This window comes from Vipera berus (assembly GCF_964194415.1).
Source record: "Vipera berus genome assembly, chromosome: 2".
In the NCBI taxonomy this organism is placed as follows: Eukaryota; Metazoa; Chordata; class Lepidosauria; order Squamata; family Viperidae; genus Vipera; species Vipera berus.
Window position 1 is genome coordinate 63,525,660 of NC_138203.1, and position 19,031 is coordinate 63,544,690.

Below are 19,031 nucleotides of genomic sequence, written 5' to 3' on the forward strand. Positions count from 1 at the left end.
CAAAAAAGGTTGAAAAACACTGCTTTAGTGACTGTTCAAAGTTACAACAGCACTGGAAAAGGTGACTTATGACCATTTTTCACACTTATGACTGTTGCAGAATCTCTGGGGTCACATGATCAAAATTCAGATGCTTAGCAACTGGCATATATTTATGGTGGTTGCAGTGTCCCGGGATCATATGATCACCTTTTGCAACCTTCTAACAAGCAAAGTCAAAGGGGAACCCAGATTCACTTAACAACCATGTTATTAACAACTGCAGTGATTCACTCAACAACTCTGGCAAGAAAGGACGTAAAATAGGGCAAATCTCAACAACTGTCTTGCTTAGCAACGGGAATTTTTGGCTCAATTGTGGCCGTAAGTCTGCATTCAGGGTCTGGTTTGTAAGAAACATATGATGCTCTTTCATCAACAGCTCCATGGGCTAAGAATTAACAGTTCTTTTATGACATATAAATTTATTTTGATAAGAGACCAGGATATTTGGAAACCATTCTCATCCATATACTCAGAATTTAAGATCTCTCAGAGAAACTCTTTTATCTCTTCTGTGGAATCCAGTTGGCTTCTCACTGGTTGCTCATTAGGGTCTTCCACTTTCTATTAAGAGAAGTTAGCTCTATTATTTCTCTTCCTGAATGCATTTTTATTTTGACAGATGTTTGATTCATAAGCCTCCTTGTTGTGAAAGCAGGTTTTGAAGTGGTATATGCTATTATTACTTTGTTGTTATTGTATGTTTATTTACTATTTTTACATGTTTTAATTACTACTTTCTTCTGTGACCTATATTTTATCATTAGCCTAATGTAGGAACTGTATCCAAAACCATTTTACTGAGAAAAACCCAATGAACAAAAGTCTAGATTCCTGCTGTTCTTACTCATAGATCTTCCTTCATGATAATTGCATCTCAGAATGTTGTCTGAAAGTGCATCATGCAATAATCATGTTAAAGCTAAATAGGCTTCACCATGCTCAGTTAATATATGAGAGAGCACTTATGTTTATGTACACTCATAAATATAATAATGTACTGGACTGCTCTAGTTTTTCATGAAGAAATATGTAGGAAGTTGAAGCCTGATTTTGTAGAAGAAGAATCTATGAAGTTATCTTCTGATGAGCAGGTCACTGATTTATCTAGCCAAGAATGTGTTTATTTTAACTGGCAATGGCTTTCCATGATCTCAAGTGGGGTCTTTCATAGCAACCGCCAGCTCTTGGTATGTAGATATGATGTTTTTAACCCATGGTACCAGGTACTGATCGTGAACCCACTACCATCAAGGCTTGTTCTATGGTTACTGACATATCACCCTACCCCAAAAATGTGGTGGCCACTCTGTCAGACTAATAGTCCTGAATGTGCTTGAAGTTTGTTCCAGTAAAGGAAGAGATTGAAGTGTATTGTGATGTGCCATTTCCTAATTTATGGTACTGCCCTTTTTCTTCCTGTTCTTTATTTATAATGGAATAAACTGAATGCCTCCCTGAGATTTAGAAAAAAAAGGCATTAGCTCATTTAGGGTTATACAAACCAACAATTTTAAAAAGTGCAAGTCACTTATTAATGCATTTCTAGGCTGCAATCTTGCATAAATAAGAAGAGCCATTGAACTTTAGAGTAGAGATGCTTAGGATTGTCTTTTTATTGTCTTATATTCTTTGTGTACACCTTTTGGTTAGAAAGCAATGTGAATATGATTTAAATATGGTCATAAGTATCTATAACCATATTTAAATATGACTTAAATATGGTCATAAATATTCTCATAAAAATTCCTTCATAGTTCAAAAGCTTCAACACATTTCCCTGTAGACAGGACAAAATAACATTGGAGGGACACACACACACACACACACACACACACACAATCCCAAATTTGAAGTATTTTAGCAATAACAGTGGCAATTGTAAAATTACTCTCAATTACAGCAAGATTTTAATTGAAATCTAAATAGATGAAATATAACCAACTTCTCTTACAACTCTTAAATAATTCAAGCATAACAACCTAAATGTATTTTATGTTTTACAGCTGATCCAAGTCACAAGCTAGTAGGCTTTTAAAAATGTGAGGTTTTCCCCCTCCCCCCCGAAATAGTTAATCCATACTTGCTTACAATATTTCCAGAATCAATAGGAGGCCGCCATTGGTTGGCATCTTTATACATCTGTTGTACTAAAACTGTCTCCACTTCAGTCCCTCCATTGCTGAAAAACAGTCAGCACTGAGCCTCTGGGAACCACTTGAAATGAACTCAGCTGCCCTCCTTTATTGGCATGCCAGTAGGCTTGAGAGAATGAAAACCATGGCAAAGAGCTAGAAAGGGGTGGGGTACAAAAACTTTTAGTAAACTGATATAGTAAAAAAAAAATCTGAGTTAGACAGACAATCCATTGCCATGCAGAGATGTGCTGTTTGAATTACAGGATGCCTCTTCCTCCTTCTCAGGGTATTGAGAATAGGGCCTTGAAGCCAAAGGTTGACTCCATTTTTTATTCAGAGTTAGTTTTGCAACTACATACTAGATCAGCCAGCAAGTCAACAGCCGAATGGTTGGAAGTTGTGTCTACAGCATTTTGCTTGTTTATTACTGCATACAGACACCATGAAAGATATTCCAATAAAATTTTAAACTCGGGGACCAGTGTTCAAAAGGAAACATATTCTGAGACTACGCATTCTTCTCATGTTGTTTTGGATGGGGGAAAAACCCTCAGCAAGACAAGAGTTAATTCGTAGCTATTTTTTCTCTCCTTTTCTTAGGATCTTTTTTCGAGGCACAAATTAAAATAGTCTTGTACTGTGCAGGCTCAGCTTTATTAGAAAAGCTCATATCCCTATTTAAGAAAGAACTTTCCTTCATCTTCTGGGCTTCCAGACCTTTGAATATGTAGGTGGAAGAGTAGGAACTTGGGAATGTGAATTTGATCCAGCATAGACCAGCCAGGCAGCAAACTCTTATTGTTCTGGAGATACCAAACATACTTCCTTTCTACTAGGGGCAAATCCAACCATTCTGTGCATAACTTAGCTTTTATGCTCAGCAGTGTGATTAACAGGAAGAAGACAAGCCACAAAGAATATTTAAGCTCTGTAAACAATTTCTTATGAACTACTTTCATGGATTCTTTTCTAAAGGGAACCTATTTTCATATTTCAGATCCCTGTATATAAAGCTGCTTCCAGTATCAATACTGTGTGACTATTCCTGAGTTTCTAAGGAACCCCAAACTTTTTTAAGCTAGATTTTTGGCTACATGGTGCTATTTTTAAAACTCTCTGTATAAATTCAAAGTAAAAGCTCATTCATTAACCCACAGTATGTCCTGAAATGCCAACATTAGTTACAGTTCAGTGATATATCAAGCTTCAGAATGATGGTAACTTTTTCTTGAGAACAGCTATCAACACCAGACCTGATAGGAGTTGAATAGGCAAACTGTAAAGCTTCAGTGGAGCAGAAAAAAATAGGAAATAGTCTCCAAATGAGGGGTTGTAACATATGCTTACTAGATGGAAGAGGTGTACCACCAACTTTTAAACACTGTACTTGACCTACAGAAATAGAGAGATCTCCTTAAACTTGCATTACTTTCACTTTCTTCATCAAGGTATATTCTTCATCAAGATACATTACATCAGGGGCGTCAATCTCAATTTCATTGAGGGCCGCATCAGCATTGCAGTTGCCTTTGGCAGGCCGGGTGGGTGTGGCCAGGGTGGGCATGGCCTACTGGGTGGGCGTGGCCAGCTCTACATCATTCGCATCAAGGGTGCCAATGGGGGCCTGGGCAGGAGTGGGACAGATCAGAGGGTCTCTGGCAGAAGAAGATGGGACCGGGGCAATTGCCAAGGCATGGTCCACTGGAGGAGCCTCACTGTTCCTCTCAGGCCTTGGGGGGGGTTGGACAGTGGCGTGGAGGTCAAATGCCCAACCTAGCCATCAAGAACCCACGGCACTAAGCCCAGGTCCACTTCCCCAAGGTGGCGCCCAGCTGCACTTACTTCCTCCTCAAGGCTGCTGCTGCTGTGCTTGCTCTCCTTAGCCAGGATGCTCATGATGGGTACAAGGGCAAAGTCAAGAGGGAGGCCCACTCCCTCTCCATATGAGGAGACCTGGCTTTGTATCCAAAGCTTCCTTAGCAATAGGATCGGAGACCCCCCAGGATAGGCCAGGAGGAGGGGGCAAGGGGATGGTGAAAGGGCAGCAGGGCATGACTAAGGCAGGACTTCCCTCAGACCCTCCCTCTCCTTCCTTCCAAGAACAGAGTGGTAGGAAAATATTTGAGATAAGGGAGGGAGCAAGAAACGCAGCTGGGGAAGTGTCATCCTTCGTGAGGAATGAAGAAATGCACCATCGCCTGGAAGTGGCCAGCACATGGCCCTCGCCTACTTCACATATCCAGCTTGGTGGGCTCTGGGGGAGGGGATGCCATGAGCAGCATGAGAGTCGATGTTACCTAAACAATGCTGCCCAGGCCCCAGCCTGCCAGGTTTTGGCAGGCAGTGGGGCACTTTCCTGACAGTGCCGAGAGGCTGAGCCAAGTGGCACGAATCTGAAGAGAAGCGCAATGCTGCCCAGGCCCTAGCCTACCCAAAGTAGGCAGGGTCATATACTGGCCACTTCCAGGTGATGGTGCATTTCTTCATTCCTCACAAAGGGTGATACCTCCCCAGCATGCGCCCAGGGGCAGTGCCGACGCAGCATGGGCTGGTCCCTCACTGTTTCCAGACGGCCTTGTGGAGCTAAGACTGAATGCATTTCAGCATAGATGACTACCACAAAATTGTACATTGGCTTCCGGCTGGCCTGGGCCGGGGCCAAGGCAGCGGGGGCCGTTCCCTCACTGTTTCCAGGATGGCTTTGCGGGCCACATGAAACCACTTCGCTGGCCGGATCCGGCCCCCGGGCCTTGTGTTTGACATGTCTGCATTACATGAAACTATATAGCCACTGGAGCAAAAGAAACAGAAGAAATACATGAAAAATAATCTAGAAGGATTGTTAATACTCTAGAGCTGACAACCTCTTTCAGAAATTAAGTCCGAATTTGTTTATGCTGGAGATGGGGTAAAGAAAGTAAGGACTGGGGACAAATACAAATATTAAAAATGCCCCCCTATAAATGTCAGTCATTCATCAGTAAATTTAAAATAGAGAGAGTTTTCTTATTTGATGAATGCATTCCCTAAAATCTGTAAGGTTGGTTTATAATAGCGTAATTAAAAAATAATATGTAACCTACTGTCTTCAGCCATAATTATTTTCCCAATCATACTGAAACATTCCAAAGCCAGCCAAAACAAAACCAGACTTTTGTTGAAAAGACTAGTTACTACAGCTTACTTTATGGATAACTAAAGCACAAAATATCTCTAAGGAAAAACATTTTGTTATTATCTCTGGATGAATGCCATTTGCTTGTTTTTCATTTATTTAAAACGTAATTGAACATGGAGCTGAGAAATCACAATCTGACTAGCAGAGCTGAGAGTGAATAATCTGGAAATGCATTTACATTTAAGCACTGTAGCTCTGATAAAAATTGTTTAAATGTGACCTTTACCTAACCTGATTTTATTATATTTTATAATAATTTAATATTTCTAATCCCCTTGAAATCAGCTAAAGATACTTTGGATGGTGACCAAATATCCCAGACAAAAATATTCTTTATAAAGATAAAAATTAATAAAAAGACCAAAATTAGTAGATTGAAATACTTAAATCAAATCTTGCCAAGCGTCTGGATCATTTGAAAATGTTTCTGCAAAATGACAGAAAATTGACAAATAACACTTAACTTGTTCTGGGAAAGGCACATGATCCTTACAGAGCCCTGAGACCTGGATACCTCAAAGCACTTTATTTTTTGGAGCTCTGTTACTATAGTTTAAGATGGAAAGGAAAATGCTTTATGATTAGCCCTAATTGGATCGGATTAACTGAACAAATATCTCTCTTCACCATATTTATTCAATGTTATATTCCAGGACATTCTCCAGGTGCCCTACCCCTCAAATGAGACAGAAGCTGCAAGAATGAAAGTCTCAGATTACCTCCTTTTCATTATTTAAATTATTATTGTTGTGTTCTTTCTTACAAAGGGACTCCAGAGTAAGCTGCAATTTCAGTTACTTTATTACATGATACTCTGACACCTCACTTCTCTATTTTGCTTCCCTTCCCACTCTTCTCGAAATTCTCCCTCTGCCTGTTTGCTGCAATGTTTCTTCAGAGTTGTATTGATACACTACAACTATTCTGCTATTAAAAAGAGAGAGAGAGAGGAAATTAATCATTAAAACTTTCCTCTCCCAGACAACAAAAGCTGATGTTAGAGAAATTTAAGATGGCTAATTAAGAAGCAAATCTGAAATTAATCAGTCTTTAATTTTTCAATAGCAACTAATGCAAAGTGGATTGATGTTGCGAAGAAGTGATATATTTATACTACGAGGGTCTTTACTAGCTTCTCTGTATATTTCATTACAAAAATATTTATTTATTTGTAAAATGTATTGATTGGCTTGCCCATCTTATGTCAGGGTAACTCTGGGCATTATTGCCTCAGCCCTGGAGATTATAGATATATTTAGAGGGGGGGGGAATTGGAAGAGGCCAAAGTTACCATCACATGGATCTCCATTAAAAAAGAGAGAAAAAGAGCAACGATTCTAAAGTTCAACTTCAAAATGAATGCATGCAGAAGAAGGAGAAAAAAAATCCTCATGTGGCATTTTGGATCATGGATATAATAACAAGGGAAGGTAGGGAAAAGTGAAGCCTAACATATGCATATCATATAGGAAAGGAACAAACAAAATCACTGTGTACTGGTAAGTTGTAAAAGTACAGCAAATGCAAGAGAAAGCATAGACCAGGGGCTCCCAACCGGGGTTGCGAGATGATATTCCAGGGGGTATGAAAACTTGGGTTTTCAAAATTATAGTGTATATGCATAATTCACTGTCATTATTTCAAACTTTTGTAAGGGGTGCGAGAATCTATCTAAAGCATTCTAGGGGTGCGGGGTATAAAAAGGTTGGGAGCTGCTGGCATAGAGCAACCAAAATAGGTGATTTAATGAAGTGTACAAATTATTATAGAATATGATTATTAATTGTTTAAATAACTGAAGGATGTGTTAAGTAAGCATGGAGTTTATGCATAGTTTTACCTTATTTATTACCTTGGGTGGGGTTATACTAAACAGATGACTAAAGAAAAAGTTATGTTGACCATGGGAAGCTTTGTTCAGCAATAGAGAATTATAGTTCAAACAAATCAAAGATGTCATTGCTCTTGAAATGTTTAAAAACAGATAGGAACAATAGCAAACATCTGGAAGCATATTTTTACACAATGATGGACATAGCCACACCATTAATAATTTTTTAATTGGTTGTTTCATACTCTAAAATCAGCTGTTTCTAAATTCGTTGTGTCATTTAAACTCAGTCTGGAGTTGCTGACATTAAATCATTATTAACTTACTAGAAGGTGAAAAGCTCTTCAGTCCTGTGGTGAGTCACCTCTTAAGCTGCTGTACATCCTGAACTGATAAACAGCAAAATCAGCAGCACAGGGCAATTGACCTTATTTAACCCAGACTCAACAAGTTTCAAGAAAATGCTCTCCTACAATCTTTTGTGTCTACACAAATGTCTTTTTTTTCAGAATACATATATAATGTAAGATACTGGAAAATCTAACTATGATCGGGTCAAAAGCTATGGGTTTGCAGCTATGGGGAGGGGACATTCTTTTATAAAGCCCAATTTCCTGAAAAATCCTTCATAAGGAATTTGAAGAATATTTACTAAAGTCATGGCCTCTCCTATCCCGACATCAAACTCTTTGGAGCATTAACATTGTTGTATTCCATTTATCTGAACTGCTCTGAGTGGGCATGGTAGGAAAATAACTGAAATGGATAGATAAAAACATTTGCTCCTTCAGATTTATAGGATTTCTAAGATGGGAAATGGAAAACTGGTTCTACGACTCACTGCTGGATTAATCTATTCTTGGTTTCTGCCAATTTTGCCTGGGCTAGCCAAACAGACTGGCCAGTACAGAGATTAAAGGTCAACATTCCAGGGAGATCAAATTTTGGATGTCTGGAGAATTATGTATGCAATCCACAGAAGGACCTGTGAAGGATAATGATGTGTTTTCAAATGTACTTGTTGTCTATTTCCAGATAACTGGACGCAGCAATTAAATATATGAATCACAGATAGAATATGCAATTGCTATATAGGTTACTGGGAAGATGGTATCTTTACTGCCACTGTTTATCTTGCTTGAGTAAACTGTGTAATATAAATATCATTTTATATTCCTTTGTGAAGTATATCACTCCATTTGAAAATTAAATGTTTCATTTTTCCTCTTTTCTTTTCAGAAAACACTCTGTTCCTAGCATATCTGTAATAGGTGTGAAACCTTATAAATCAGTCCCACTAAAATTAAAAAATTGATAAATAAAATTATTTTAAAGCAGTGTTTTATTTCATCCACAGTAATGCAAGAAACATAAAGTTCCATTAAAAAAAATGCAAAGTGTTGCTAAGATTCCTTAATAATACAACTTCCAATGAACAGTATCCTTAGTAATAAAGTAAGGTTTAAGAGATTTTTCCCCCTCTTGGCAGCATCTTTTTGAGGAAAATAAAAAATGGAACCTGCAATTGATAAAAGTTGATTCCCATATGTACATTTTATAAAAACATAAACTGGATATCATTAAAATTTAGATTTTATTTCATGCTGTATCTATTATAGAAGGAATAATTTGAACAACATGTTCAGCAGATTCATACACAGAACTCTATTCAAAAAACACATTTCCATTTACCTTGGGTATTCCTGAGCAGTCAAGCCACTTCTGGAAAATGTTTTCAATCGCCAGACCATACCTTCCAAACAAATAAAAAATTAATCATAAATATGTAATGTATATAAGTGCGTGTGTGTGTGTGTAAAACCTTGAGTTATAACCATTGGTTCAGCAGCTATTCAAAGTTATGACAGCACTAAATGAAGGGTACTTACAACAGGACCTTGTAATTCTGGCTGTTGCAGTACTCCGCAGACACATTATTGCTATTTCTGACAATCCTGCCAGGTTCCCACAAAACAAGTCAATGGAAAAGCCGGGAGAAAGTTGAAGTTATATGAGGTCCTCATTTAACAATCCTTGTGGCCCTTGCTTAACAACAGATGTTAGAATTGTTGTTGCTAAGCAATGTGGTCACTTGATATCACCTCTTATGACCATGTCATGCTCTGTTGCTTAGCGATAGTAAATGCAGTCCCAGTTGCCATCATAACCTAAAAACTGCTATGTTCGTGTCTTTGTGTGAAACGCACACCTATCTCCCCTCACACACACACACACACACACACACAAAATAAAAACAGAATAGTTGCATTTACTCTTAAGAGCTTATTAATTTTTCTGTTTTTGTAATTTCTTCATAGTTTCTTAGTAAAGCATATAATGAATAGGAAATTCCAGTTATTTAAAGTTCCCTAATACGACTTTTCATATGCTGCTCCTATGTACATTCATACATGTTCACCTATAAAACACATTAGTATATATAAATTGGCATCCGTTCTTTCTGGGTTCAAGGAGAACAGCTAAGGCATGTTCCTTCTAACACAGGAGATGAATCTGACACGATTTGCTATACTTTCCCCATAATTTTAATAGTGTATTTGCTTTATTACGAGTGGGTTTATTGACTGTTTTTGAAGGATGTTTTGGTTTGTCAGCAACCCAGAGCTTCCAGGATTGGGCAGTATACGAATGAAATGAAATGAATCAAAACAAAATGAAACAAGACAAAACAAAATTTAATTATAGGGACCAAGACAAAGCAGTGAACCTATAAAAATATCTAAATCAACTCTCAACTGTGTGTCTCTTAAAGATGGTTCAGCAGACCAAGCGCCTTAAACTCCCCATCGATGTTTAGATAAGAGAAGCTAAAATTAAAAGGCATTTGGTAGAATGTCAAACATAACAATAAAACCAGTGCTCTGTGAGATCAGATCCCTGTCCCTTTTAGTCCAGCGGTCTGTTCTCACGGTGGTCAACCAACTGCACAAGGAATTCACTGGTTTCCCAGCAGATGGCCTTCAGAGGCAGTCTACATTGCCACTGAGATTAACAGCCATTGATCCCCATGACTTCTATGAATTGATAACCCCCCCTTTTTTTAAGCCAAAGCAGGTGGGCTTTAAAATTTGTTTACAAATTCAGCCTTTTTTCCCACACACTTATTTTGTTTCCATTAGTCTGATGCAACAAGAGGATAATACTTTGGAGAAATAGTTAAACCTTTGTAAGATTTTGCCAGCAAAGCATCGTTCCTTATGAAACAATCTGGTCTATAAACCCGACTGCATATTTGTAGGATATTTCATTGTAATTAGTTGAAAATATTCAAAATAGGTTTAAGCAAAAGGACAACTGCAACAGGACAGTTATTTAGTAATGTGACAGGATGACATATTCATTCACCCTAGCCTATTTGCTACTAAAACTATTGTATCTGTTTGTACCCTTCAATGGGCGAAACAGAGCATTATAGGACAGTATATATTTTTTTGAACTAATGAACCTGAAATGGGCTATACAATGCATTCAAAATCCAGGAGCCATGACTCCTGTGGGATTGAAATTTGGCAACGTTGTGGTCATTTCAATGCTGCCACAGTCAATGATCACAATTTTCAGCACTCTCTGCCAATTTCCTATAAGAAAAATCAATGGGGAAACTGATGGGTATTTTCTCCTGTTCCCTTTGGTTTTTTGCCTGCTTGGGTCATTTTGTTTCTTTGTTAAGATTAAACAAAAAGTCTGAAATGATGACCATAGGTTGTATAATATATTTTAAAGCCCAAAACAGAACCGCATGTATAGTACGTAGATAATACAGGTTTCTATTTCCATCATGAAAGATAATTAGTACAGTATTTCCACTATACACAGAATTCAAAATGCAGAAGTCTAAAATTAGTTCATTTGGAGATGAATTACTATACAAGAATTATTATATAATTATTATATAAATGAAAGTACATAACAGCAGAGGTGTGTACAGGTAATTCTCAACTGAACCCAGAATTTCTGTTGCTAAGCAAAGACAATTGTTAATTTGAGTTTTGCTCCATTTTACGATCTTCTTGCCACATCTGTTAAGTGAATCACTGCAGTTGTTAAGTTAGTAACATAGCTGTGTGAACCTGGCTTCCCCACTGACTTTGCTTGTCAGAAGGTTGCAAAAGGTGATCGTATGACCCCGGGACACTGCAACCGTCATAAATATGAGCCAGTAACCAAGTGTCTGAAATTTAATCATGGGGATGCTGCAGGAGTCATAAGTGTGAAAAACAGTTATACTTTTTTTTCCAGTGCCGTTGTAGCTTTGAATAATCACTAATCGAATGGTTGTAAGTCAAGGACTACCTATAATCTGAACCACTGACCTAACCATTTCCAAAAGATGCATTTTTTATGTGACAACAAGAAAAATGTCATTTATGGAGAATAACCATATTGATCAGATGTAATTAACTACCTTTAATTTAATTTATATTTTTCATTCAACTACATTAGGTTTTGTTTTGGTCCTGGTCCTGCTCACTTTTTGTCTAGGTCTATCCTCTTATTAGAGTGCTGCATCCATTATTTAAAGCCAAATGCTGTTCCTGATTCCCGATACAATGTCTTGAACCATTAATACAGAGCATGGTCCACATTTGCACTGGGATCCAGGACTTCAGATATTTAAATAAAATTAGTACGATAATTTAACCACATAATTTATAAAGTAGGATCTCTTCTTTACTTTGTTATGGACTGAGTGTTATGTTACTGCTATTCATAGCAAATTTTGAACTAGTTCCCTCTAAGCTAGTTTCAAAGCATATCGATTTTTAGGGCTATTGTACACAACAGGCACGTAACTTGAAAACTGTCTTTTAAAATCAGGATCAAAACAATGGCATCTTAGAAATTCAGGCTCAAGTCCGATATACTCAGAATTTATTATGAAAAGCAGATGTGATTATGAATCAAATGCTATCTCATGCCATTAAAATTGTGCTGCTTAAATGTTTTACACCACCACCCACTCCCCCACAAAGCTAATACACTGTACAAATTGCATAGAAATAAATTCTGTTTGTTTTTAAATCCAGCAGAAAGTTGAGCAACTAATATTATCTGTTGTGTACTTTATTTCTTTCTCATCATGTTTCCAGGCAGTTCTATTCATTTTAGTTGTCATTTCTTATTGTCTCATCCATTTGGGTGATCTTCAGTTACATTCACTTTTCCAAGTCTGCCCTGATTAAATTGGAAAATTAGTCTGCCTTCTGAGGCCACAGTCTTGGAATTTTCCATTCAGATGAAATGGTGCTTTCTGGTATAGTACAACTTCCTTAAAGCTACATTTCATTTAGACTGAATGAAGGGTCCACAGTTTCCAAATTTCTCAGAAATTTAAAAAGGGGCTGACGTTCTCTGTTCCCCAGATTGTAACTTTTACAGCTTCCTTGTGTCCAGCTGTTCAGCATTTGACTACTTACTTAAGGGTCAGGCATATTAACTGTCAGAAAGATCAAACAAATGGCCATTTAAAAATTAACCCGATGGCATCTTCTCAGATCTCCATTGCTTCAGCTTTAGACTGGATGATTTTCATGTGATTTTAACCCTACATTATTATTTCCTGAAGGTTTATATTTATCTACATAACAAATATAAGCCAATACCTTTATCAATTCCAAGAATCAATAGTGTTAGAGACAAAAGAAATTTTATTTGTTTCTTCCTTTAATTTCTTTATTTAGAAAAGCAAAGTGTGATGTTGAACCCAATTTGATCATTGCTTAGCAATGGAAGACAATAATATAAAAATATTTGTTATATAACATTTGCAATCTCTAGATATCCCTTTAATACTTCATGTCAAATGAAGACATAAAATTGTTTAATGTATTTCCACATTAAAGTTTCTCATGACATAAAAGTATTATTGTGGACTAGATGTTACACTACAAAACAGAAAGCTACTGCTGGGAAACACAATGTTAAACTACGCATTTTGGGGAAAAAAAGTTTAGCAAAAGTTTATATCTGTACTATGAAGTGTTTTAAAATGGTCACAAATGACTGCTTAAAATAAGAAACTGGAAATGGCTTACATGAAGAAAAACACGTTTGAAAGGTATAATATTAGAGCAAGTGGATACATATGTTGGTTGAATCACAAAAATGTTGTTTATGTTTACATAAGGAGCATTTTGTGTTTAATTTAATCAAGATACCCCTCCATCATAACCTAAAGTGCTTCTAAAGTATCATTTGATTTAAACAGAAAATTTTTATGTGATAAAACAAGTATTTTTATGATGGGGAGAAATAATCCAAAGTCTAAACTTCTTTCAGGTCAAAGAAGTATTGTATATAATTAAATCCAAATTAGTACATTTCATTTTACATGTACAAAGCTCTACTCTTTTCTTAACTTTATGTTAAGAATTAAAACTTATATTGTAATTAGTGGGGAAAAAACATAATTGCCAGACATATGAGTATAGATGGCATACTTTATATAAATATGATCTATTATTTTTGGCACTGCACTTTACCTTCTCATTATTCATAATACTGGCAGCATACTATATGTCTGGCTATAAAATAAATAGAAGTGAAATCTTGTTTTTCTTTCTGTAGGGACAAGAAATATAATTTCCACAATTTTTACTGGAAATTATAATATTCTTGGCATATTCTTAAGGAGCCATTAACTTTCCAGTTTTGTAAAATCTTAATTGATAAAATTTAGAAAAGGGAGAGTTAAGTTTATACAGAGATCCTAAGTACAACTGACTGAAACAAATTAATTTCAGCAAGAAAAACACTTTTTTTTAGCAAGAAAGACAAATCCATTAAAAACTTCCACAATACTTTTCAAGCACATCATTAGCGGAAATAAAATTGATACCATAATTCAGCACCATGTGTTTGCATAACTTACTGTAGATAAACCTAGCCATAAAAATGCTTTTTTAATACAAAGTAAATGGCAAGGTTTTGCAACTAAGGTGGAAAAAACAGAGAGCAGACACTGGAAACAAAGCAAGGCTAAAAAGTGCTAGTTAAGAAAAAAAAATATTTGGAAGCCCAATCTGTTCCAAGAAATTATTTTGTAAAGAATACTAATGTCCTTCAACCAAAATGTTTTACCAGGTAAACAGAGCGCACTTGACAAAGGATTTTTTTTAAATGCATGGCGCTTTCACTTTTTTTTTCTTACTGGAACTTGGGACACTCTTCTCCCTTTTTAAGTTTTTGGAAGTGAAAAGATAGGGCTGATCACAGACACAATTTACTCATGTGTGTCAGTGAGATAATTTATTTCAGTTGAATTTAGAACTGATTTTGAATTCAAAAACCTAAACTCTGATCCCATGACGGGACCCTAAGCTTCTTTCTATGGTTTTCCTTTCCCTGTATTTTTCTTCTCTTATAATAAAAAATATAGCACCCTATAATTTAACAGATAGGTACGAAACACTTTAATTCAATATCATTCATAAGTTTGGTACTAATTTATTTATTTATTATTTATAATTGAATTTCTATACCACCCTTCTCCCGAAGAACTCAGGGCGGTGTACAGGGCAGTAAAAGCTTTACATACAAAAGTTAAAATAAAATTAAATTAATTAATTTTAATTTAATTTTAATTAACTCATTTAATTACTGCCCTTCTCCCGAAGGACTCAGGGCGGTAATTAGGGTAATTAAGCCCTAACAATAAATAATTAAAAATACCCCAAACCCTTAAACCAGGCCGGCCTGTTCAAATAGGTTTTCAGATCCCGGCGGAGTGTTTTAGGCATATAAGATTATCTTAAGATATTCTCTGCAGAGATAAAACTTTAATACATTTCTGGAAAATTTACACATTAAATAAAATGTCTGAATCATGATTTTTAGACTCATTTTCACATACCCTTTTAACTGGGGGAACTCTTCTAACAATAAATGAAGAAATTCCTGTATAAAAATAACAAAATACTGTTATTGTTAAAAAGCACCCATAGCAACGTTTTTATAACTATTCATTTGATATTGATTATTCATAAAATGCAGATGTGCTTATGAAATTCTAAGCCACAAATAATGAAAGTAGATATAAGATATGTCAAGTTTTAACAACTATCCTCCTCAAAGACAAGGGCAGTACATTATATTTCCATACACTCATAATCAATTTAGCATAAACGCCAAATAGTACACTGAATGGCAAAAAAGTTAGAAGATTAAAAGTAAATATAACTATATGTATAGCTAGCTATAATTCCATATGTTTCTCTATTTATATAGATACATTAAAGTTACAGTTATATTTTTATATGTGACATTTAATCTCCTGTTTGTGATCTTTAGGTGTAAACTTGCGTAGTACTTACCTGGTAATTTCAATATCATCCAAAGACAAGTGGACAATAACCACAGGCCCAGGATAAACCCACAATTGCAGAAACACAAACGAAAATATTATGCATGCATATTATAAGACAAAAACACTAATATCCCATTATGAGGTGTACACATGCTCAGATCAAGGGAATGCTGAATGGTTATTGAAAAGGGGAAGAAATTAAAAAAAAAGGGTGAAAGGAATAGAGTATCCTACAGAAGTGAAAAAGAACCTTGCATAACTACATTCCACAGGACAACACAAGACAATGCAAGATTCCATTGTGTTATATAAGCTATATTTCAGGAGTTCAAGACTTAACATTTTAACAAGAGAAAATAAGCTGGCCATTGAGATAGTTAAGTTGTGTATACTGGTTACAAATGGCATCATTTTCGCTTTCATAATACAAAATACAGAGATGCAGTTGAGGATTCCATAGACTGGGGCAGAGATTCCCTGATTATTTCTATTACTAAGAAAAGCATTCTTCTGTCTGCGCAGTTCTTTATATGTGCAGCTCAACTGATTCTTTGGCTATGTAAAAATGTCACAATATTTTAGAGAACAAGACAAATTTTCCAAATGGGATTATTATTCACCTGTATTATAATTAGTTTTAAATTTGTTAATCCATTTTGAAGTAAATCAATCAGATACTGTTCTTAAAGATATAAATAATGTAAACATTTTATGTCTGTGAAATCAATCTACACAATTACATAAGATTGTTACATGAATTCTCAATTCACATTTTTATGCCCAAGATATACTAGTATATACAGTCTTTTTGATTGACTGTTGGAGGAACCAAAACCTGGAATAAAATTAAAGGCTTTCCAAACTAACCACATAATTTAAAATGAAATACAAATGCAATTATATCATAGAGTAATTTTTTCCTGGTGCAATTTTTAATTATTTTAAACACATACCAGTGACATTACGTATGAATTAGCTAATATATACATCTAGCAGCTCCATGTTATATTTATTTCTTTATTTGACCAGAAGTTATACTGAACATATTAAACTCACCAAAGATATCCATTTTTCATCACCAAACTAAATTAGTCAGCCCTAATTACACAAGTAGAATCAGCACTTTAAATTCATTTTTATTTATTTATGGTTACCAGCACTCCATCTAAAACACAAATTTCATCAAAAATATTATTCAGTGGATTCTCTAGTAGAAACTAGAATGAACTCTTTTTTTAAAAAAAATCCCTTCCTAAAGTTCCAAACTTACTTACTACTCAACTAAAATAAACAAAAGCTATTAAAAATATAACTGAGCTTGCAGTCAAAATGAAGGGAGAAAAGCAAACTGATTAATGCTTCACATGTGAAGTCATTTCCTTGCACCTGTGGCTGAAATCTAAGAAAAATACTACAAACGCTGCTAGAAACAAGACTAGTATTCAGAATGTGAGAATTATTTATTCTTTAGTTATTATACCGTGGTGTTCATGCTCTTAAATGGTAGGAATTCAGCCCAATTTTTCTAAACACTAAAACACTGCAATACTTTTATTTATTCAATATCTCATATTTGCTTAAAAATCATATTCCAATTTAGATATAAACTCTCTGACTAGCAGAAGAATTCAGATAATTCTTTCTGCTCTGTTAGTGCAAAGAAGGAATGAATTCATGTCGTTTGCCACATATCTAGTCGCAAGTCACTGACAATCCTGACACGGATTCCTGCCAACTTATTTGTACAGGCATAGTGCACTTTAACTAAAAAAATAAAACAAAAAGAAACTTGTTCCGTTTGTATGATGTAACTGCCCCACCCTTTGCAGTGCCTAGCTGCCAAAAATAGTATTATTAAAAGTGCTGCTTGGGGCCATAAAATGGTTACCTGCCCCTGATCTCATCTTGCAACAGAAGTGAACATATCACGGGATGAACGAAAAAAAACCCCTGCAGTCTCTCTAACACAGAGACGGATCAATTGCATGCGGACAAAAATCTAAATCTGTGTAAACATATTGTCTGAAAACACCATGAATCAAAGCTTAACTGGAGTATAATTAGATGAGTGTTAGGATGAAAGGTAGGGAAAGATTGCTTTGCTCTCTCTTATGAGATTTTGTTCCATTCTTTGTTATGACATGAACGCGGGGGAGCTGGGACTTCAAAAATGTATGTCACAAGTCCCATCTCCTATTAAGGAGAATGTTGACCTGGAGTAAGAAAATGTTCTCACCACATCCAAACAACTAAAAAGCAGATTATTTGACATTAGCTTTAAAATCTGATTTGTAAACATTTGCCTCTAGGATAAGAGCAAGAACGAAATATTTCATATGGACAGAGAACAGCTGGGGAATTTATAAACCAGATTTCACAGCAGGCTGCTAGGCAAAAAGAAAATGACCAGCGGATTAACATCTCCATTGTAACGTGATCTTACTACAATGACTAATAGCCTTATGAGCTGAGATCCTCCAGTGTTTTGCAATATTTATGTAATTTGCTAACCAAATTGATTTAATATCAGGCTAGCAGAGCTAAGTGAAACAAATTGAAATCTTCAATACTGTTCACATAACAGAAGTAATGCGTGGTGTTAGCTGGTGTATAGTTAAATTGTGGTACTACGCTATTCTCAGTTGCAACTGAATCTTACTTGGCAAGATGTAAGCACATTTAACTCTCTGAAATTTACTGTTAAGAAAATATATTTATGGTTGAGGCATAAAATAAACTAAGCATTATCATCACTATAATGTTGAGCAAGCCATGTTCAGAAACATGGTTGGGTAATTCCAGAGAAGACTTTTATTGTGCAATCATTGTAAGTTTCAAGTGATAATGTGTACCTTGATTTGTAGGTGTCCCATTTTTTTTTCTTTTGGGAGAAATCTCATTTGCCTACTACAGACATGTCAAACTCGTGACGTCGCGCGACGTATCGGAGCTTTTTCTCCATTGTCGGCAATGGAGTGGACGCGGTTTCCTGATGTTGCATCCGACCCAGTTTGACACCCCTGGCCTACTAGAAAAAATCCAGTAACAAGTGGAAGGACAGAGTAACTCCATACAGTGGAAGTTTTGGTGCTCTCTGCGCTTGGTTGTTTGCTTGCATTTGGTTGTTTGCTTGCATTTCATGACCTAACTAGATAACATCATCACTGCTAATGAGTGTGGGGTTTGCTTCCTGTTTATAGAGGTAGTCTTTGACTTACAACCATTCATTTAGTGACTGTTTCAAGATACAATGGTACCGAGAAAAAGGGGCTTATGACTGTTTTTCGCACTTACAAAGTCAATGGGGAAGCCAGATTCACTTAACAACATGTTATTAACAACTGCAGTGGTTCATTTAACAACTGTGGCAAGAAAGGTCGTAAAATGGGGCAAATCTCACTTAATAACTGCTTTGCTTAGCAACAGAAATGTGGGGCTCAATTGTGGTCGTAAGTCAAGGACTACCTGTATGTAGTTGCTTGCCCTACCAGCTTTGGTGGGGGTGTAGATTCTTCC

The 19,031-nt window shown here is 36.0% G+C and overlaps 1 protein-coding gene across 1 annotated transcript in view; it reads right to left on the bottom strand.

The window, feature by feature from the left end:
• The window catches only part of AOPEP (aminopeptidase O (putative)), a 202,189-nt gene that overhangs the window by 98,476 nt on the left and 84,682 nt on the right, over positions 1 to 19,031 (bottom strand). Inside the window, exons 10-11 of the mRNA XM_081318746.1 lie at positions 15,063 to 15,106; positions 8,882 to 8,942 (exon numbers count right to left, since the gene is read on the bottom strand). Of these exons, the coding sequence (XP_081174872.1) occupies positions 8,882 to 8,942; positions 15,063 to 15,106 (105 nt within the window). The remainder of the gene's footprint in view (positions 1 to 8,881; positions 8,943 to 15,062; positions 15,107 to 19,031) is intronic.